This window comes from Archocentrus centrarchus, chromosome 16 (assembly GCF_007364275.1).
Source record: "Archocentrus centrarchus isolate MPI-CPG fArcCen1 chromosome 16, fArcCen1, whole genome shotgun sequence".
Lineage (NCBI taxonomy): Eukaryota > Metazoa > Chordata > Actinopteri > Cichliformes > Cichlidae > Archocentrus > Archocentrus centrarchus.
In genome coordinates this window covers 24,974,427-24,997,773 of record NC_044361.1, presented here as the reverse complement: position 1 = coordinate 24,997,773, position 23,347 = coordinate 24,974,427, and the positions used below count along the sequence as shown (strand labels likewise).

At 42.5% G+C, this 23,347-nt stretch overlaps 1 protein-coding gene across 1 annotated transcript in view; it reads right to left on the bottom strand.

Annotated features, from left to right (window-relative positions):
* Nucleotides 1-21,747, bottom strand: part of adamtsl4 (ADAMTS-like 4) — a 37,662-nt gene extending 15,915 nt beyond the window's left edge. The window contains exons 1-5 of the mRNA XM_030750139.1: nt 21,422-21,747; nt 19,827-19,890; nt 15,687-16,276; nt 13,803-14,487; nt 485-587 (exon numbers count right to left, since the gene is read on the bottom strand). Of these exons, the coding sequence (XP_030605999.1) occupies nt 485-587; nt 13,803-14,487; nt 15,687-16,276; nt 19,827-19,890; nt 21,422-21,444 (1,465 nt within the window). The 5' untranslated portion in view covers nt 21,445-21,747. The remainder of the gene's footprint in view (nt 1-484; nt 588-13,802; nt 14,488-15,686; nt 16,277-19,826; nt 19,891-21,421) is intronic.
* Between the last annotated feature and the right edge of the window lie 1,600 nt (nt 21,748-23,347).

The following is a 23,347-nucleotide window of genomic DNA, read 5'->3' as shown; positions in this document are numbered from 1 at the left end:
GCATCCCATCACCTCTCACCTCCCTCTCTCTGTCTTTCTTTTGCCTTCTTTATCTCACTCAGTAGGAATCTGTGTGCTTAGTCAGAGCTGGGAGGAGAAGCTTGGCAGGAGAGGAGGAGAGAAAGGGAGATGTTGGACAAATGAGAGGAAAAACAGAGGAGCAAAAGTGTTTTGTGCAAAGAATCAAAGCAGCTTGGGTTCCAGTCATTCTCTGTTTCTATTGACTCTCACCACCCTCGAAGCTGCATGTAAATGTGGGCCTGATCAAATCAGAATGAGTGGGGTTGTGGTGGGTTGCAGTGCAGGCCAGTCAACACACACTCATATCAGAGAAATATTTAACTCACTCAAAACACACATTTTACTGACGCCACCTCCCCCCATCCTGTCGTACCATTTAATTCCCCCTATAAGCCTATTATGACATTAAAGCACTGTGCAGTTTAACCCTAAACTACCGTGTGTGTGCTAACTCAGTTCTCACCCTCAGTGAAAGGTTCCCAGTTGTACAGTCGACCCATGAACTCCTGGGTGTTAAAGGCTGCACACTGCTCTGCCCTGGAGTCCAATGCACCTCCTCTGCACACCTGCAGGACAGAAACAACAAGCAGACAGAGAGAAAAGTCAAACAATTGATGCCACACATTGAACTAATATGAAATACCCCAGATTATACAAAGGGTTGTTTCTCTCCTAGTCCCTGGAGAAGTAAGGGTGGAGTGGGGAAAAGCTGAAGACAAGCAACTAATAAAGAAAGGAAGAATTAACTTGAGCCCATAGAGTTAAGGACAAACACGCTATGGTGTTATGGAGAGAAACTCACACACACATGTACTCCCCATGCTACTTTGGCCAGTAAGTGAGAGTATAAGAACCATATGGAAATAATAGATTTTTTGGAAACGGCTGCTCACATAAATCCACCGTGGCTTTCGGTGCATGACCACAGAATGTGAGTGACTGTGTGAGCACGTGTACGAGTGTGTGTCTGTGTGTGTGTGTGTGTGTGTGTGTGTGTAAGAACACATGTCCAACTTCTGCTCACTAAAGTAGGGTCCTTATGGAGCTGTACAGTGGAAATAGTTTTATCATACATGCACTTAAACGACAGCTGAAACATCAGGCAGACACAACTCTGCTGGTTTACACTGCACAGACTATGACTCAAGAGCATTGTCCGCGCGCAAGTGTTTTTAAAAAGAAAAAACATTAAATATTGCACAAAACAGTGAAAAATTATTATAGTCCAAAAAGTAAATAGAAATATTTGTATTACACTGTAGTTTCTTCATTGTACTATCATCTTACCACCTCGGCCCATGGCTAAGAACCATTAAAACAATCAAACTGTTTATAAATGACTTAAACTTGAACTTGCTATAACATTAAAATGCAGCTTATTCATTAACTCAAGTTAATCATAAGAAGAAGACCTTAAATAGGAGGAAGTAGCCAAAATAAGCGTAAGGCATTCCCAAGCAAGCTGAGAAGTATAACCTCCAGTGTGTCCTAGGTCTACTCTGGGGTCTCCTACTGCTAGGACATGCCCAGAACACGTCACTTGGGAAGAGCCTAGGAGGCACCCAAGGCCTCCTGCATCTAATTGGCTCCTTTAGATGGAGGACTAGCAGTTCTACTCTGAGCCTCTCACCAAAACTCTAAGGCAGGGGTAGGGAACTCCAGGTCTCGAGAGCCGGTGTCCTGCAGGTTTTAGATGTGTCCCTGATCCAGCACACCTGAATCACATATAGAAGTCATTAGCAGGACTCTGGAGAACTTGACTGCAGACTGAGGAGGTAATTCAGTCATTTGATTCAGGTGTGCTGGATCAGGGACACATCTAAAACCTGCAGAACACCAGCTCTCGAGGCCTGGAGTTCCCTACCCCTGCTCTAAGGGAAAGCCCAGACAACCTTCAGAAGAAGCTAATTTCCACCACTTATATCCACAGTCTCATTCTCTGTATTACTACTCACGGCTTGTGGCCACAGGCGAGGGTGGGAATGTAGATCTTCCTTCACTCATGAACAAGACCCCAAGTTACTGTACTTATACTCCTCCACACAGGGCAGCAACTCCTCACCAACCCACAGTGGGCACTCCACCCTCTTCCAGCTGAGAACCAGACATGGAGGTGCTGATTCTCATTCCTGCCGCTTCACTCTCGGCTGGGAACTGCCCCAATGAGAGCTTAGGCTCGCCACCTGACGCAGCCAAAAGAACCACATCATCCGCCAAAAGAGAGGTGATCCTGAGGCCACCAAACCAAAAAACCCTGTGCCACTTGGCTGTACCTAGAATTTCTGTCCTTAAAAGTTATGAACAGAATCATGTTTTTTAACAAGTTACTTACCAGCAGTGTCCCTCAGTCAGATCCACCCCTCACATGTCAGGTCTAGTTTTAAGACCCAGAGATGGTGATGGCAGAAATGCTCAGCTTGAGACATCATAACAGGACTCCATAATTTCCTTTCAATACAATACTGTGCAATTTTAAGTTGCACAGGACTGTATCAAAAGTAAAGTGAGGTGGTTTAAAAAAATAATCTCTCTGTTACTCTGTATTTATCAATTACCTTCAGAAATGTACTGTAAAGAAGAAAAAAAAACACACCCTCTGCCTTTAAACCAGTGCCAGTTCTCCTTGGTACACAGTTTTTCAAGGTGCTTGGCAGGTGTTTTAGGGTTGGAGAGCTCGTGAACTTAGACTGACTGCATGGTGCTGAGATCAGGGCTCAGTGAGGGCCAGACCATCTGGTGCAGAACTGCTTTTTCTTGTTATTGTTGAAGATAGTTCTGTGTTTGGGATCGCTGTCATACCGAAGAATAAATCAGTGACCACAGACACCCTTGACATCTAAAACATGTGCAGGATAGTGTATTTAGTAAATCTCTAATTTTACTCATAACAGAGTAGTCTTACATTGTTTTTATTTTTAGTTAAATAACAGTTTTTGAAACTTCCAGCCCTGCGTACACATTCAGCTTCATCAGGTGCCACTTTTGTGGGAAACCGCAACCACCCTGCCTGGGGAGTTTACGCCGCTCCGATATGCAGCTGGTTTTAACACACACACACAAACACGCTTTCTTGCATGCCGCACATGGAGCTCTCAGATTTCCTTGCAACTCTAATCTCTGTCAGCTTCACAATCTTCTTGTCTTTCACTTCTTACTTTCTTTGATTCGTTCCTCTTTTTCTTTTTTGTATTTTTTTTTTCTGGATTTCTCGTCACTCACACAGCTGTCACGAACAGCTGGGAAGTTCCTAGTCGCTCATCTGGGGAGAGCAAATACTGAGGTTCACACACACATATGAACGCATGCGCACACACACACGCGCGCACACACACACACACACACACACACACACACAGACAACAGTTCCCATGTGAACCATTCTCTGCGACAAAGTGTAAGAGATTCTCATGGATAAACCATCAAAGCATGCACTCTTTGACATCAGCCATGCTGAAAAAAAAAAAAAATCATAATTTTCATGGTGGGGTGTGTGTGGAATTAATGTGCCTGTCATGTCACCAAACTCTCAGAAGGATCGTCTCTCCTTTCTTCTCTGTCAAAGTGTGAAACCATGTCGTGAAACTTTATGTGGTACGGCTCACCGCATGTCTTCACTGTTAAAAAAAAACAGACTCAACCTGGCATAATTTATGGGTGATATGATACGGTTTTGGTTAAAGCCGCTTAGAAGAGAATGTGTTGAGCCACATCTACAGGATGCAGGAATATATGCAGACCCCTTCAAGGTCAGTGCACGTATGTGCCCTCATGTTTTGAAGAGGCCGTGCAAATCTGTCTGGATTTGTGTGTGAAATGCGGTTGTTAATGGTTGTAAATATTTCTGGTGCCCATAAACATGTGGAGGCCCGTTTTAAACTGGATACGCTCTGTGTCGCAGGGGTATGCATATGTGCCTGTAAACAGTAAACGAACAACAACCCCCAAACACACACATATGTGGGATGCTATATTACAGTAAAAAATGCCAAAAAAGAAAAGGAATGTAAAATGAAAGAATGTAAGACAGAAGGAGTGGATTCTTTTCTAAAGTCTAGGGTGTGTAAAAAAAAAAAAAAAAAAAAAAAAAATCAAGAGAACGGAGAGAGGAGGAAAGGGGAGACGATGTGAGAGGAAAAGCAGACGAGAGAAGACGTGCTCTCTGGTGTTTCATGGTTCTGGAGGGAAAATTTGTATGTTATTGTAAGAAGTGGTATACTGTGAGTGCAAGGCAAGGGGCGAGTCTCCTCACAACCCCCACGAGGAGCATAAAGTGATGAGGAGGGGGAGGTTATTAAATGGGCCAACGATGCAAAAACACTTTAAAGATAAGGAATGATAAATGGAGAGATTCCCAAATAGATCTGGTTACATGGTGGGTTTGTTTAACACCTTGATTATCATCTGATTGCTTCTGTTTCTTTCTGTGTTTAATTTCCTTTTGTAGATTACAAATCTCAGCAATTAACTTTGGAAAAACAGTGTTACAGGAATGAAGGCCAAAACCACTAATATGAGACTTAAATTGTACCAAAGTGGACTTTCCCACTCCCTGGCTGCTTTGTTTAATGAAATACAACCAACATATCTGATAAACTCAGAGCAGCTCCAGAGACTGGTCAGTAAACAGAAAAGAAATGAGGCAAAAGAAGGAAAAAAACAAAACAAAAAAAAACCTGGCTGCTACTGAGCAACAGATTGGCAGAGTGGAAGGGGACGTATAGCAGCGGCGAGCAGGTGAGAGTAGAGTGAATGCAGCTGGAGAAAGAGGGACAGTCAGTGTTTTTGTACGGTAGCTGTGAAGGTTATAGATGTGTTTTACTGCCAGAGCTGGGGGAGGTCTGTGTGCAATATATAAAAGCATGTGGAGCAGAGGGGGTGAGGGCTTTGTTCTGTACACACACACAAAAATGCCACACACGCCAACATCCCGATCACACATCGCGCTCAAATGTGAAACAAACACCCGGCCTAAAATAATGAGTTCTGCAGAGGAACAAAATATGGAACCTTTTGCCTTAAGCCAGTTCCTGATATTTTGTAAAGGAAATGCAGTCATAAAAAGCCTAATTTATTTATTTTAGAAAGTTAAGATTACTTTTACACATTCTTATGTCCCTTACACTGCATAGCTACAGAAACACGACTTTAATTAACACGTCAACAACAACCTGGAAGCTGAACACCGGCCAGAAGCCGGTAATTGATGCAGCAGTCTCAGTCAATATTTTCTGAGCCACAAAAACACCTCACACATCCACAACAGATGAAGCCTTAACAGAACAGAACTGAAATACACTATTACTACAGCAGCAGAACTTAATTAATGATGTCATCTTTGAATACTTTGCTGCCTATAAGTGGAATGACCTACAAAAAACTCTCTTCACTCATTTCTCTGGAAGATTTCACAAGGTTATGCATGTTTTTCTTAATTTGTGATCATGGATAATGTGCTGTTTTATTATCTGGCTCAGTTTGTGTGTATGTTTTTGGTACACAGGCCTCTGTTGAAAAACAGATCTTGATCTCAATGAGACTACCTGTTTAAATAAAGGATTTAAATAATAATAATAATGATCATCATTATTATCATCATCATCATCAACAGTCCCGTGAGGCTTTGTGCTCACCAGAGCGCAGCTTTCCATACACGGCATGTGTTTTTAAATGAAACAAGCATGAAGGCTGAGTACAAGAAGTACAGAAAACTCTGTGTAAACAGGTTAAAATGAGAACTATTAAAAAAAGTGAAATGCACTGTTTAATTTCAAGTGAGGATACTGTTAAATCTTACAATCAACAATACCATTGGATGAAAGCATAGACAGGACTGATAGGAATATAGATTTACTGCTTAGTACAGGTTTAAGGTACTTTTGATTTATTTAGGTATTTCTATGTTATGCTACTTTCTGCTTCTACTTTACTATATGTTGGATGCAAATATTGTATTTTCTACTATTTAAAAATTTTAGTTTCTTATTATTTTGCAAATACAAATAATCCAAACATTGCATTATTATAGATCAAGCTCCCCAGTAATATACTATAGTATACCTATATACTGTACTGCTCAAAAAAATTAAAGGAACACTTTAAACAGATTTCATGAGGGTGGCCTGAGGGCCCAACGTCCTCTAGTGGGTCCTGTGCTCACTGCACGGCACCGTAGAGCTTGATTGGCGTTTGTCATAGAATACCAGAATTTACAGGTCCTCCACTGGATGAGAGCAGGTTCATCCTGAGCACATGTGACAGATGTGAAAGGGTCTTGAGAAGCTGTGGAGAACATTATGCTGCCTGTAGCACTGTTCAGCATGACCACTTTGGTGGTGGGTCAGTGATGGTCTGGGGAGGCATATCAATGGAGGGATGCACAGACCTTGACAGGCTAGGCAACAGCACCCTGACTGCTATTAGGTATCAGGATAAAATCCTTGGACCCACTGTCAGACCCTACACTGGTGCAGTGGGTCCTGGGTTCCTCTTGGTGCACGACAATGCCCGGCCTCATATGGCAACAGTATATAGGCAGTTCCTGGAGAATGAAGGAATTGATACCACTGACTGGCCCCCCACATTTGCCTAACCTAAATCCAATAGAACACCTCTGGGACATTATGTTTCAGTCCATCCGATGCTGGTAGGTTACATCTCAGACTGTTCAGGAGCTCAGTGATGGTCCAGATCTGGGAGGAGATCCCCCAGGACACCGCTTTAGGCACTTTATGAATATATATTGATTATACAACTTGTACACTTTAAAGCGACTTAAATAGGATTATAAGTTTGACTTCAGTTTAAAAGTCTAAATATTTTTTTCCACTTTGCAAAACAATTATCCAACAAAAAATTATGTGTAAATTCTTGTGTAGCTTTTCATGTAATAAATCTGTAATGGGACACAGGGCTGCACATAAGCCTGAAAACTGTGGTCATTGTTTTTTTTTGCACCAGTCTTTTGCACTGACTTTATTTCTTATTAAATATTCTGGTGCCCCCACCCCCACCCCCACCTCATGCCACCTAAATAAAAAAAAAAAAAAGAAAAATCTTGGGAAAAATTTGGATATTGATATATTGGTATATCAGTTTGCATCTTCCTATTTTATAATGCTAAAAAGGGTGTGGATGAACTTTTCGGCAATGTATTTCACAAAGCAGTATGGTTAGAAGACAGCTCTTGACTGCGCACCACTGTCTGTTACATATTTTCTTCTTCCTTCTGTGTCTCCCCCGCTCCTGTCATCGTGTTTAGAGTTGGTCTTCATGTCTCATTGTTATTTGTCTTTTGGTTACTTTCTGTTTTACTTTGAGTGTTAATCTTCTCACTTGTTTTGATTTGGGTTTAGTTTCTGTTTTTTGTTCCTTTCCTTTCTTTGTGACTGTCTGACTCACCCTCATTACTTTTACCTGTGTTTGATTGCTCCTGCCTGTGTCTCATCACCAAACACCTCTGTGTGTATTTATAGTCCCGCTGTTCCTTTGTCAGACTGTCTGTTCACTCTGCGTGCCTCTCTCTTGCTTTTCCTTACTTTTTGTGACTTTGTGGATTTTGGGATTCTTTATCAGTGAATAAAATTCTTGCTTTTTGTTTAACCTGCTTCTGCATCCTGCACTTGGGTCCTCTCTCCAGCTGCCCTGTGACAGCCTGCGCTGCAGACAGTGATGGAGTATTACAGTACATGGAGTTGAAGTTTGGACAAATACCTCTAACACCTTTTACAGTGTTGTGTTTAAATACATTTTACACTGATACTATACTGTACAATGGAGAAGCTATACCCTGACACTGAAATATGACAGGCTGACATCCATCAGTGATATCAGCCAAACCACAACTTGGTCAGGATCTACCTTTAGCTCCATGCATGTTTCAGCAGGGAAAACTCAAGAGACGTGTTGCTATCATCTTGCTCATTTATTTACCACTACGGCGCCTGCACAGCTGGTGACATCGCATCAATACAGGTTAAGGCTAGCCGGTCATTCCTCAAGCATTACTGCAGCACAATGCAGACAAAACAATTGACAGCTGGCCCCTGCAGCAATGAATCACCTCGCAGCACGACTAATCAGTCTACACATGCATGCAAATCCGTGACATATGCTAACATATGTGTGTGTATAGGTTTGTCCTCAGTGATTAACATTCTGTGGCTAATCTTGTGACTGAGGCCGTGTGTCGCCGCTTCACAGGGTCCCACCCAGCTTTCAGCTTTGAATCCAGAGGGGAAGTCAGGAGTCCTCCAAAGGAAACACTGTTCATTGATCAACAACAGGCAACAAGCGAAGGAGGGAGATTAACAAGAAACACTGCTGCTGTTCTCAGGAGAAATGTGGGTTTGAGAAGGGAAAAGAACGCTGTGACCACAAGATCAATAAACAAGACCAAAGCTATGCTCAAAGGTACTGAAATGCCAATTTCCATGCTTCACTTTCCAATCCACAACATATTATTTAAACCAGAATGTTTTTAATACTCAGAAATGATCCTTACTTTCTTAATAACACCTGGACCTGAGAAAGAGGCAGGAAGTATGAACAGTTATGCTACTCAATTTCAGGACAATTTCCAAAAAACACAATGAACTTTGAAGAAGAAGCTGAAAACTACACAGGGACCGTTTCTGGTGGTTCAGCCATCTGAACCTGGAAATATTTGGTCTCTCTGTGAATTCACCTACTAGCTGCTGATGCCTTGGAGCTTAATCTCATTAATTTTTTTAGGCTTGAGACATCCCTGAGGTTGATGTATTATGGCATTAAGGTTGTTTCTACTGGAACATCTTTTTTTTATGACTTCGTAATGTATTTTTATATCCTTACTACTTTTGCAGTCCTTCAACATTTACTGGATTATTTTCACAGAGACATATATGGTAAGATTATTAAACCTCTCATACCTGAACATTAAACATGTGCATCGGCTTAAATTCACTATGAGTACCCCTGCAGGTGACAAATTAACATGTTATATCTCAGACTAATTCTCTCACTCTTTTATGGATAAAAACAAGTAGATCTAACAGAGTAACTAATCTTTAAAGAAGGTGGTAGACAGACGTTTCACCTGATTTCTCTTCTTAAGACTGAGTGCAACCTGTCCTGCTTTCATCCCTGGGTCAGTTAATGCCATTTTGTCAAAAGCTCTGGCGTGGCTCATTTTCACACAAGCTTCTTTAGTGTCAGTGTGCCCTGATGCACAGTGTTATGGCATAAGTGACACTGAGCAGCTGCTCGCAAATCCTTATTTGAAAATGAGCAGGATTACTATTGTGCAGGTGCATGCTTTAACCCAAATCACAATTTTTTTTCCTAAGCCTCACCAAGCTGTTGTTAGTAACTAAACCTAACCACTGAGTAAAAGTGAAAGTAAAAAGTAGGGGGAAAAGAAAAAAAAAAGTCCCCTTTTAATAACCCTGGAAATAGTCTGTCAGTGGCTGATATAGCTGCATCTGCAGCGTCTGAGCACCGATGCTCATCTTGTGGATACTGGGCGATGGAGGAGGTACCCGACAAAGCGGCATTATGGTCAAGAGAAGAGAGAAAATTGCATTGGATGCAGATAAGTGTGTTACCCACAAATAACTACCTGGGATATAGACTTCTAGGAGTGGTTTTGCCACTAGGCAGCCATCTTAGTAATGTCTCAGAGCACTTTCTGGCAGTTATTTTGAAGTACTAAATTTAATTAATTGACTTGAATTTCAGTGGTAACTGGGGCATAAGGCACATAAAGAGCCCTCAGCCAAATTTGATTAAAAAATGCTGAAAAAGTTTGTTGACTTTGCCCCAAAAATAAGGTTTTAAAAAGGTTTTTTTTCTCCTTGGAAGTTACACTTCTGTGGGGATTTTTTTTTTCTGTTACAAAATTCTCCCACTGATTTCAATTAAGGATTTTTTGAGCGCCACGTCTCTTGAGCGAGAACTGACAAAACACAGACTGAAAGGGATCAAAAGGACCCTGAAAGAAATCAGCGCACAGCAGCTGTTCCAGGCAGGCTAAACAAGCAGCACCTGAAAAGAGCAGGTACCTCAGTACCTCTGCTTGTTAATGTACTAAAGCAAATAAAGCACAGATCCCTCTGAATGAGTCTGTGTGGTTTTATGGCACAACCCAGCACATCTGGGCCTGTTTGTTACTTCCTGGGAACTGCAGTGAGCGTGGCAGGGCCGGCACACACTCATTAGAGCTAAGGAGTGCGGCTCAGTGCTGAGAGTCACAATATATTTTCTGTTTAATGACACTTGTGTAATGATTAGATCATCTGACTCTCACTGCAGCAGCCTGAAAACATAATTGTGTCTGTCTTGAAGGGTATGACGTACAGTGCTGTGCAAAAGTCTTGAGTCACTCCTCATTTCTTTATATTTTGCTTCAGAGGAGCCAAAGGCTTCCTGAAGGTCTTTCAAAGTTTTTCTTTGGAAATTGGCTGCTGTTTAACACATTTTTCAGTTCACTCCCTGTAACAGAACATTTTCAGAGTATTTTCTTTTTGTTTGCTAAGCCATTCAAACATGAAAAAAGCACCCAACTCAAGGGATAACCCAGTGTTGTGTCTGCACAGACAACAGACAACTTAGGAAAGAATCAATTTTAGATTAAATCTTTAGGCATTTTATTACTAGCAGTCAGTTGTAAAAACACAACATTTGTTCCCATTTCTGTAGTTCAATAGTCAAATGTTTTTTTTTTTAAATGCCAAGATAAAGCAGTTTGACAGGAATAAAATTGTATTTTTGCACCAACACAAGAACTGCACTGAAAACTGTGGAAACTGCAATGAATCTAAATTTGAAATTTTTTGTTCCAATCGTCATCAATATGTATGGAGGACAGGACAGAGGTACAACAGTACGTGTCTGCAGCCATCTGTAAAACACGGTGGAGGCTCTGTCTTGGTTGGGGCTGCATTTCAGCCAGTGGTGTTGGAGATCTTGTCAAAACTGTGAAAATCTCATACCGTTGCAACCCTGGCCCCACTTCACTTGCTGATTTAGAGGTATTCATTGTTAGTAATTCTGAGTAAATATTTGCTCTCATGTGGAGGACAGAAAGAGGAACTGGGACAAGAAGAAGCACTTTGATTGCAGAAATTTAAGGAGAAAGACTTCGGACGAGAAGAGACAGGAAGTGTCTTTGCGAAGTCTCTGCTTCAAGCTGGCATCTCCTCTTTCTTTCCCTCTTCTTCTCAAATTTCACCTTTTCCTCCACTCTCCCTCACACAGAATAACTTCTACTCTTGTTACACACACATGAACCTCAACTCTCTATCTCTCTCCTTCTCTGTCTCACACACACACACAATGTCTTCCTCTGACACAAACTTCATTGCCTTCCAGTAGAACCTCTCTTTCTCTCCATCCCAGGTCAATTTGTTGCTTCTGTGGGCCACACTACCTTCTATTCCTCTACCCTCCACTAACATCTAGTCCTCATCCTTCCATACCTAAACACTCATTCATTTTCCATCTCCCTTTCTTTGTTGCCTTGCTCCCTCCTCACCTTTTTTCTCCCCTTACCCTTTGGCTCGCCCTCCCACTACTATGTGCAGATTTTCTAAAAACAGTACTCCCTTTCAGTACTACTTAACTGCGTCACGTCCTTTACCACTCTCCCCTTATACCCTCGCTCTAACACTTACGCACACATGTCACACACATTGACCTTTTGCCTTTCTCATTTCCTCTGGCCCTCTCTTGCTTCCCCATTTGCTTCACTGCAACAGCAAATACACGCACAGCCAATCACACTTGCAATGGGCCTCAGGCGCACCGTGTTTTGACAAACACACCTAATAGATAATGGGATGTGTCATTCTCCAGGTCTGGCTCACTCCCTAAATCACAAACACACACACACACATATACAGTACATACAAGCCTGGGCAAAGTTTTGCATTCAGCAGCACTTGAACCTATTTTTAAGACTCATAAAACCAACAATCTACTGCAGCAGCAAGCAAGGCTGAAACAGAGGCTAATGTTGGGTAAATATGTAACCCAATGAGTCAGGCTCAGCCATCACAGGACTGCTATTAGCACTCTTGGCACACACAGGTCATGTATTCTGCCAGCTACTAAATCTGTTTTAACATGGGGACTACCAAGCACAGAACAGGACACAGACAGAAAGAATGAAAGAAAGAAGGAATGAAAGATAGGGGGATGAAAGACAAGTGGAGGGAGGCTGCCAAATTATCTTCAGAGGGAAAAGTCAAGGGATCATGACCCCAAATTCGAGTGTCTACTTCCACTCTGATGAGAGCAAGTTGTATTTGTGGATTCTGGGATCCAAAAGTGTGTAGGCGCACATGTGAGCGCGGCACTTGTTGAGCCCAATCTTATCACGTCCTCCTGTGTGCCTACTTAAGATAGATCTGCTGGAATAAATAACCCAGTCACATGTCACACTGCATATTTTTGTCATGATTTGAATGCCATGTTTCTGGTTTGTTTACTTGTCTCTCCATCCACAGAGGGAAAGATTAGCTTTTATGCATATATCTAAGGTTTAGTCCTAATTTTTAGTCCTGATATCAATCCAAATTTTTTTAAACGGAGCTGAAAAGCTAATGAAAATCCCCCCAAATGCTGATTGTGCATACAAAGAATAAAAGAATAGGTTTTTTTTATACTTGTTGCTATGCACATAATTCAGATTAGACCTAGAAGTATTTTAATTCGCTCCTCGAGTGTCAAGTGTCAATAATTCAGGTATTTTTATAAATGCCTGACTACAATTCACACTTATTGGCCACTGGAGCCGAAATATGTGACTTTCCATGTGCTGTCGCCCTCTCCAGAGACCAGATTTGACTGATTGATGTTTGAAAAATGGCAACGATGGCTGAAGGTTGTGTGAAAGTCTGCTGTTAATTTACAGCAGCCATAGCAAAAGGTGGAAAATGTGCACGCTTGCCAAGCGTAATCCTACCAGGCTGAATGCAGCTGATTCTGACGGCTGAAAATACTATCATATGTGTGGTGCCGTTGTGCTGATTTTTATGCTTTAAGTTATTTTCCCTTTTTAAATAAGTAAGGTCAGTTTCAACCCTTGCAATTAAATGGCACAGCAGATAGAGTCTCTACAACTTAAAGCCTGCTGTGTTGTTGGGAAACTTTATCCACAATATTCACTCTGAATCTCACAATTAATTGAGCGAAATCAAGCGTGGCATTCCCATCTGAGTGAAGCCTGATTTACTACGAGGTTGACCCCAGATTCTCACCTGTGTGTTGACAGAGAGTTGGCCCATCTGGCATGAGCAGCCTGCCGGTGTCTCTGGCTGCTCTTCTTGGCAGCTCTTTGCTCAGATAAAGCTCTCACTGTGTTGCACAGATTGGTATGGAGTGGGTTACAAACCCAATCATCAATGCAGGCCCCGAGACAGACATCGTATTACATTGATAGGCACACGCATTTGCACACAGTACAATGGGTACAATGTTTTTATTCACGTGTGTGGACTGTAAAGACATGCACATGTGCTTAATTTTTTGTGTAGTTTCAGTAGTGTAGAGTGTGTTCTGGTTGTGACCCAGAATACACAAATGGCATGGCGTAGCCGAGGCAGCAGCAGGCATTTTCCATCCCAGTGCTCATAGACAACCAGCTAGTGTTGGAGCAGGGGGAGCGTCTACCTATCAAATATTCACTTTGTGGTAGCCTGCTGCTCCCTTAAATGCATGGCATGCATATGAATGAAGCACGTCTGCGGGTCTGATCGAGGGGTGTGAAGCCTGTAAATTAACTGGAAAATGTATTTTGTTCTTACCTGTGAGAAGCACCTGCGGTACTCCTTCTCTGGCCCTGCACATGTGTACATGCGAGGAGCTCCACCCTCTCTGACTGACTCCACTCCGATGTTCGAGATGTGCGAGTGCTGTAAGGGGTAGATGTTGCCGGCAGATGGAATTTGGGGACCGAAGCCAGGGTGTAGCTCCCTGTCTCTATGCACAGGGCTGCTGCGGTGGAGAGGAGGGGAAAAAGGTGAAGCAACTGCAGGGTAGTGTGGGTGGGACAGCGGCGAGATGGGTGGAGGTGGTGCGGTGATGGAGCTCCAGTCAAACCGTTGGCGGTTACTGAAGACAGATGGTAACGAGGAGCGTGAGACGGAACGAGAGGGTGGGACTCGCTCTCTGCCCCTCTCATGCTCTGTACGGGTGTGTGAGGGTCGTAGCAGAGGGCGAGCGGTGGGCGCTGTGGGCGCCTCCTCAGCAGCAGGTGTCTCAGAGATCTCCTGCTCTGCATTCCCCTCCTCCTCCCTGTCATCCCTCCCCACCTCCTCGTCCTCTCTTCTGTTACTCTCAGTACTGTCCTCAGGAGCAGTCTGTCCGGGTGCTACTGTTGCATCTTCAGTACCGTTCACAGTGTGGCGAGCTTGGCGGTTGGGACGATGCAAAGGCAGAGAGAAGGGAACCCTGCCGTATCCAAACTGACCTGGACGGATGCCGGAAGATCTGAGAATCAAAAGCAAAGTGCAAATGAAGAAAAAGAAGCAGAAAAAAAAAAAGGCAGAAGCAGTCACAGAGACAGAAATGCAGAGTGAAATTATTAGAAACAACACACAGCCAGCAGACTGTGGTGAGCAGGGAGGGTAATGTCTTGCCTGTCTGACAAAAACCAGACGTAATGATGTAATAATACAGTAGATACCAGAAACAGAGATGGGCAAAACGCCAATTCCCAATACTCAAAACATAATAACAAACCCTCTAATGCTTAAACAATGTCAGTGGTTTAACTAGTGGCACCTGAATGAAATCTCAGCATGTAAGTTGAGCAGTGCAAAAAAAATTGGCAATTTCTTTCTTTTTGGTAACATCACACCTTCTCTGTGTTAAAATTCCCAGCGATCACTTTATTCTTGTGTTTTGTGATGAGCCATAAATCTTTTGTCTGTCCACGGCAGACAAAGAAAAGACTGTTACTCACCCTAACAAGTAAGTCCTTCTATTTATCCCAAACAAACCACCGTTGCTACTGCCAGCAATGCAAAACTCACTTCCTTTGACATTTTCCTGGAAACGTGCTGAGCGAGGCAAACGTAAAGGGTTCCATTAACTGGAAATAAGTTCGATTTCTGTTTCGACTTCATTAATGAGAAAATACTGAAATAATTTATATTTGAGCGTTGAAAAAAAAAAATCTAAGGTCTAACAGATTTCTATGGAAGCTTGTTTGCGTCACTGGAAAAAGAAAAACCTTTTTGTTTGGCAGCGCTACGCTGATATTTTAGATTATCTCAAATTTCAAATTATTTTCTCAGCAGTTTCAGTTAGTAAGTCAAAATTTTGAGAGGATAACCTGAATGGCAAATATTATATATATGTATATATATATATATATTTTTTTTTTTTTTTTTTTTTTTCCCCAAGTGCCGGTTACGCCCCTCTGCTTGCAGTGGCAATGCAAGCGTCTCTGGGTGTTACCAAGGTTTAATTGCCTTAATTGTCTACACCTGATGAGATGTGGATAAGGGCATACCTGAGATGCCACTTCTTGCCTTCATGCTTTCTGAGCTGTCAATTTTAGCTGAGGTTATTAAATAATTTAAAATAAAGACAAAGTTTCTACAAACTCTGGTGTCAGTCTTCACTTTATGTTGCGGATGTTGCTCTTTAAGTCAGGTTAGTTCATTTTGTCCGGTCTCACTCACCTTCTTGTAGGTAAACCCTCCTGACTGGTGGAGACCGACCTTCGGTTTCCCCCTCCTCCAGCTCTTACTGCTCCTGGATTGGCTGGTCTCCTGATGATCCGTGCTGGCTGGTTGTAGCCACGTGATGGTGCACGGTAGGGCGATCGGAAAACAGGAGGCACAAGATCCTGATTGTTTGGGGAGAACTCTGGCTGGTAAAAAGGAGGGGATCGATTGGTCTGTACTGGTACAGAAGGCCCTCCTCCTTCAGCGGGCGTGTCCCGATACAGAGGCAATCCTGGGTTTCGATTAGTGGAGACTGATGAAGAGCGATAAGGAAGGTTGTGCTGCCCAGGGTAACGAGGAGGATAATAGGGGCGCCCAGGTGAGACAACAGGACCTCCGATACTCCCAGGCAGATAACCCGCCCAATTAGGTGGCGAGTGGGATAAGGGAGGAGCCTGTGGGGGAGGTGGAGGTAAACACTTCCTGCTCCTCTGTGAAACGCCCACGCCGCACGTTTGAGAGCATTCTGACCACTCTCCCCACGATGACCACACACCAGCCGCAGGCTCCACATCAAACACCTGTCTGGCCCTTCGACCTGCCGCCTGAGACACACAAACACACATAAGCTGTCTCAAGATCCCACAAACTATGGCAGCATCCTAAAATCCCAATCACCAGGGGAAAACCCAAAGAAAAACAACTGAGTATCAAAGAAATAATAATAATATTAAAAACACTTGAACACATTAATTGTGATAAAATTGTTTCTGATAAATTGATCACCTTTAATGATATATTCAAACAATTTTTTTGCACGGGGGGGGGCTACAATCAAAGGTAAAAACAACAGTCTAACCTACAACACTGTGGAAAAGTCTTGAGTCACCTCACATTTATTTAGATTTTGCTTCAGTCCAGTCCACGTACCTTACCACTTTTTGTTTTTCAAGCAAGACCAAAACAAGACCTGACTGAAAATCAGCAGCAACCGGTCTGATGGAGCGATGAACCCAAAGTTTTTATTTTTTTTGTTTATTATCATTATGCATGGAGGAGGACAGGAGAGATGTGCAACAGTACGTGTCTGCAGCCATCTGTAAGACATGGTGGAGGCTCTGTCATGGGTTGGGGCTGCATTTCAGCCAGTGGTGTTGGAGATCTTGTCAAAACTGATGGAATTATGAATACAGAAATGTACCCTCAGATTTTGATCCGCCATGCAATACCATCTAGGAAGAATCGGATTGTGGCAACAGCTTAATTTTTCAGTATGACAATGATCCCAAACACACTGCCAATGCAGTAAAAGCATACCTGGGTAGAAAAACACATACCTCAACATTACTGAAGCAGTGTGGGATCATTTTGACAGAGAACAGAACAAAAGGCAGCCAACATGCAAAGAAGAGCTTTGAATGTCCTTCAAGAAGCCTGGAGAACTATTCCTGAAGACTACTTAAAGAAATTACAAGAAAGTTGCCTGAGAGAGTTCAGGCTGAGCTGAACAATAATGATGGTCAGAACAAATATTGACTTTCAACCTGTAGAATTATACAAACTCAATTTTTGCCTTATTTACTGTATTTTCATGTATGTTTGCATGTTTCAATAAATTGTTGCACCTATTGCCCATTTTCCTAGCAGAATATAAAGAAATGACTCAAGACTTTTGCACAATACTGTATGTGGAAGGCAATCTGTGAGAGATGATTACTGTGACTTTGTTTTTAAAATGGAATCTAAAGTATATCCAAAGAACGAAATAAGAGTTGGGACAACCTGGTGCAACTCAGAGTTTTCCTCTGTTAGGGCAAAGTTTTTGATCTGGCTTTATGTTTATTAAATAAATAAAAAATGGCTAAATGAGAGTTGCTTTTTTTTTTTTTTTTAGATTTGAAGGTCAAAAAAAGTCTGACAAGACACTTAAACATTCAGTTAAAGAATAATAATTCTTTATTTGAATGTTTAAGTGTGCCAACAAACCCCTGTGGTGGCTGTAATGCTGACTCAATGATTGAAAACTGTGAACCTTGACAATAATTTAAAGAAGTCCTTAACTCAGTAAAAACGTTGCCATTGCAAAATCAAAACTCTTTGCAATGACTTTTTCGCCAAAGTGACTGAGTCCACTGATGAGCTATAGTCTTGTGAATTTCCTTCCCTTGGGGCCAAAATATAAATCCTGCACTTACTATCCTTCACCGAGGCTTAGGAGAGACTCGGGCACCTGCCAGCAGCTTTTGCGTAGGAGGAGTTGCTGTCTTATAAACGCGTCACAGAAATGACAAAATCAGGGCCGATTCCTCTGGGCTATCTTGTTTTTACATATAAATGTGTTTGAGTGCATGTATGTTGGTGCCAGGTCAGACTTTGATCTCTTCCACTGTGGTCATAGAGAAATGTTTCTCCTCTCATTTCATAACTGAAGCACTGGCCTGGTTGGCAGACCTGCAAACATGCGAGCTGAACAAAAGTTTCCATTGAGAATGAACCAAAACATGAATCTGTGCTCCACTTCTCTCCTCTCTCTTTCCAAGTGTTTAAAAGTGTGAGTAAATTGGCAGAAACATGCAAGTAAACATACTGCGCAAACTACTTGTGGACAGCAGAGAGGGGACAAATGTAAGACTGAATGCATGTGCAGGCATGCACTGATCCTCAAGTTCGCCACCAGATTAGAAAAAAAAAGTTCCTGTCTCAGTCTGGGGTAACATGGCAGGAGGGTGGGAGAAAAGAAAAGAGAAAGAAGTGAGGAGGATGAGGAGGGGGTTTGAGGTGCGTATGTGTGTGTGTGCAGTGAGGAGGTGTTCTCTGTTGTAATGAGTGACATCAAACACAGCTGCCACATAACTGGGACCATTAACGAGCTCCGTGCAGTGACCCCCACAGCAGCCGCCGCCGACCTCTGGAGCTACTGGTTAAACTCCAGCGACACTGCTCCTCTACCAGGACCGGACCAGTCAAGGGTGCGGCCGTGATTTCTGGTTCCCCCACTCAGTCATTTTCCAAGATCACACTGGTGTAACTTTGCCCTTTAAAGCCTTTTTTAAAACAATATTCACACGCCCAGATTACAGTGAAAGAGTAGCTTTAATCATTAGTGGAATTATGAGTTTCCAGTGGAAGAGAAGTTTTTCCTCCTTCTTTCATCTTTCTCTTTCATCTTATTGCCAGATAGACACATTTTGGCTTGTGGCCTTCAAGCTAAAAATGCAGCTCTTTACAAAGAACATTCATGTGAATAAAATGATATATATAAAAAAAAATTGATGGTAAAAGAGGAAAAAATGTGCAGTTTGTACACGTACAGCCGGGCAGAAATGAGAAGAGTCTGACTCAAAGGTCAGCTAAGAGGCACACAAATCGGCTGGCTGATTGAAAATAACACCCAGCACTGTAAGTGAGTAAGTTTTGATTTATGTTATGTAGCTTCAAAAGACATTTTTCCAAATAAGTGCTGCTTTATGGACAGAGAAGCTTCTTCATCTTCCTGCATGCTAAAGCACAGGTGTGACATTCACCTGAATGAAGCCAATACCAAAGTGGGCTCACTTAGCAACTAAAAGTGAACCTGGCTCTACTTTTTCAGAAATGCAACAGGCACATCATCATCACGCATTAAATGTCATTTTATAATATCACTAATTTGTCCTTTGATGACGTACTTTTGCTGCACACCAGGCAAATGTAGCAATGAAAGATTAACGATGAACTAGTCGCCACTGTCGTGCTGTGTTGCTGAATCTGAATCTATAATGAACTTTTGAGCCCAGCAGCACACGTCCTCTTTGCTCTTAGCCAGATCATCTGTTAAATTCATCTTCAAAGTGTTAAAAAAAAAAAGGTTTGCTGTTCTTGTTTAATTAAAAGATGCTGAGATCTGTTGTAAATTGTAAATGTCAGGCCGCAGCATTCTTTCTCTGATGGCCTTTTCTTGCTTGGTTGCAGTGTGGGGATGCTAAAGTAGAACACAGGGAATTTTCTCACCAAAAAAAGGCGCTCCTGTAAGTCTTTCGGTGTACACAGATATGAAAATCAAGTTTTAAGACAGGATTAGGAAATGTAAACCTGTCCATTCAACTGCTGTCACCTATCAGCCCTCTGTAGCAACACTGTTGTGTGCTGACCTTACTTAAAGATCTAATGGCTCACCTTCCTCTTGGCAGTCTTGGTCACAGAGGTCGTGACCACCACAAAGCTCCACAGCACATAGAGCCTACAGGGATAAAGAACAGAGGGTAAAAATGTGACAGATGTGCAAGATTTAAAATATCAGCAGGTTGAATAAGGTCTTTTGTAAAGCATATATTTGTTCCATGACCTAAACCAGAAATTGCTGCTATATGATGTTCAAACTTACAGACTTTCATTATTCCCTGTCCAGGGATTGTCAGCTTTCCTAAAATTTTCCTTCACTATACATTTATTTTAAAAGGTGCTAAAAGTACTGAGTGAACACCCTATCAAATGTTCCAGTGACCTAAATGTACTTTACCAACCAATTATGCCACTTTCTTCCCCACTCCAGGTGGCCTGTGGGCTCAAATGGGTGTGAACAAAAGTTTCTTTTTCCCCCTTCAAGAATCACAGGCAAGCATCTCAATCAATCTGGGAAAGCCTGGGAGGTGCTAGCAAACTAATGGGTTTTAACAGCACGCATGTTTTCCCTCTGCATGCCTCTCTCTGAGACTGTACACACCCTGAGGATGTGGTTTTAAGAGATACACACACAGCTGCCACGCTCTGGGGCTCAATCGGTTGCAACATCCGAAATCATCTTGTAATTTTAGGTACTTTTAATTTGAAGGTCTGATGTTCAAAGAGGTGGTGCATAGTTGGGATGGTTTTGGAGTTGTTGGGCATGAAGCTACATTGGGGATTATGTTGAGTCACTAACTGGGCTGAGTAAAAGCTGTTCATCTGACAAGTAGTTTAATTCATCACAAGAGCCCTGGAAGTTTCACTATTCCTTGAGAAAGTGAAAAAAAAAGAGTCAGAAAATGCACTTGTTTCAGTGGAAAGTCGGTCCGTCTATAATCATCACAAAAACCTCCGTGAAACCGAGACAAGTGTATTGGAAACAAGAGGGATAACATATTTCCATCTGCCAAGAAAATAGCCTGTACATGATCCTAAACGACTTGCTAAGATGGACATTTAAGCGCTCACCACCAGAACCAAACCATCCCCACAATCACCAGTCCGCAAGCCACATATACTCGGAGTAATTGGTCCCTTCTTCCCAGTGTGGTGCACCGCCGCGGTCTCTGGAAGCTTCCCCACACCAGACTACACAATTACCTCCCAAAAAACACAAAGATTCCGCATAGTCCGACACAACAGAGCCGCTCAGGCCGAAGTAACGACCCCCTACGCGGGTCCACGTTTCCCTCGCCGCTACAGTGGCACATTGTAGAATAACCCTGAGCAGCGGGGACAGGGAAACAGAGGGAGACGGAGAAAGAAAATCATATCAAGGGGGGAAAACTCCCAAAACTCTGCCCTGAGGAGAAAGAGGGAACTCCAACCTAAAACCAGTCGCCTTTGGGTGAATTCCTATCATATTACCTGGACAGCGCCCAGTGCGCAACAAGAAGGCATCGTGCGTAAAACCCCAAACTTCACAAAACAAAAGAACTATTTAAAACAACACTCTGCGCGCTCAAAGGAGGATTCAAACTCCCATGTGGTGTTGTCTACAGGCAGACTGAGAGAAGCAGCAGGGTGCAGACGTGAATAAGTTTTACCTGAACAGTAAACCGAACTGCATGCTCCAAGAGTCTCCCGCGCGGTCCTGACTCCGCTCACAGATAATAATTATCAGTCCAGTTTAGTGGTCTAATCCGATCTGTGCAGTCCTGAAAGAAACGTGATGAAGTCCTGAGAGGACTTCAGCTCTCTCTCTTTCTCTCGCTTTCTCTCTCTCCCTCTTTCTGTCCCCTTCCTCCTGTCACAGTCACTCCCCGTGATTTCTGGAGAGTGGGAAGAGTTCCGTTTTTTTTTTCTCATTCACTGCTGTTCACTCGACAACTTTTTTGGGTCCTTATTATAAACTGGTGTGACGCCTGACAGCCAGGGGGCCACAGGAGAAAGAGACAGAGAAGGGGTGGGGGTGGAGGGGTGGGAGACACAAAATGGACAGATTACACAACTCTCTCACACTCTCTCTCTCTCTCTCTCTCTCTCTCTCTCTCTTTCACACGCATAAACCATACCCCCCCAACACGCACTCATAACACACACTCACTATGGGCCCTGACTAAGCTATAATAACTCTCAGAGCCGCTTTCTTAGTTGCACAATCCAACATAAGAATGCACCATTGTACTTGGTCACACTGATCAGTAGTAATGATCTAAACATTGTCAGAAACAGCCCTGAGCTGGCAGCATGTGCAGCAGCAACACTTTACAGGGGAAGTACAAAGAATTATGAGCTTACTGTTGTGCCAACACAAACATTAATTGCTGTCTAACAAAGTTACAGACACAAATTCCAAGTGAGAGAGATATGTGTGTTTTTATTTTGAGTGGATGAAATATGGCTGTTGACTTACTGAAAAAAAAGACGCTTTCTCATAACTGCTTAATCACATTTAAAGACTGTAACCAGACATGCTTCACCAATTTGGAGCTCAGAAATATAAACTCAAGAGACACGGCTTCTCTGAGCACAAATTTCACTCTGTCTGTGTGCGAGCGTGCGTGTGTGAGAGAGAGACAGAGAGAGCAAGTGAGCGAGCTTTGGTTGGAAGCAGATGTGAAAACTGTCTGTTTGGTTGCAATCCACCAACCTTTCCACTCAGTCAGTACCAGGGAGTGTCTCTAAAGAGGGGGTTACTGCCTATTCCCCCAACCCTGGCCTGGATTATCCAATGGGCTCAGGGCCAGGAGTCCATGCACAGTTAGGGGCACACCCAAGAGGCAATAAATAAATAGGTAGATACATAAATAAATAAAAATCTTGGTCTTTAATCCATTCAAACCACATTTTACCAAAAACACAAGTAGGCGATATATTGTTTGTCAGTAAATTGTGTCATTTGTGGAATACAGTAATCCATATTATATATGCACCTTTCTCCTCTGCTGAAGAGGCTGTAGTCCCTCAATGAAGCAAACAGGAGTTGATTTGGCAAACAAAAGACAAAAATGAGGAAAAAGGGGGAAGACTCATGACTTTTGTGGAAACTGCTAACTGACAGTTGCTTTTCTTTCTGTTCTGCAAAAATTTCAACATTGCAAACATTAAAGCTGCTGAGAAAATGCTCAGTAAGATGACAAGATGCAAGCTTAGATAGAGGGGATAGAGGGTAGCTGCAGCAGCTCTCAATGCAGTGGATTTACAGACATCTGACCCCAAATTGTGGTTGGAAATAAATGAAGAAGCAACTGAAAAAGGTAAAAACAGGTGTGTGTGTGTGTGTGTGTGTGTGTGTGTGTTTTTAGGACACTTAAGAACAGTATTAGCCTTATGAAAAACATTTTTTTGAAAGCTATTTGAAAGCTCTGGCTGGTCATTTTCCATTTAATATAAGATACTGTAAAGCCTTTAGTGAAGCTGTATTATGACAGTTGGGTTATATTTTCAGTGCTCTTCATATTGATTCAGATCAATCCCAAATAAACATATTTAAAGAATCTTCTTATTAATTCTTATTCTAAGCTACCCGG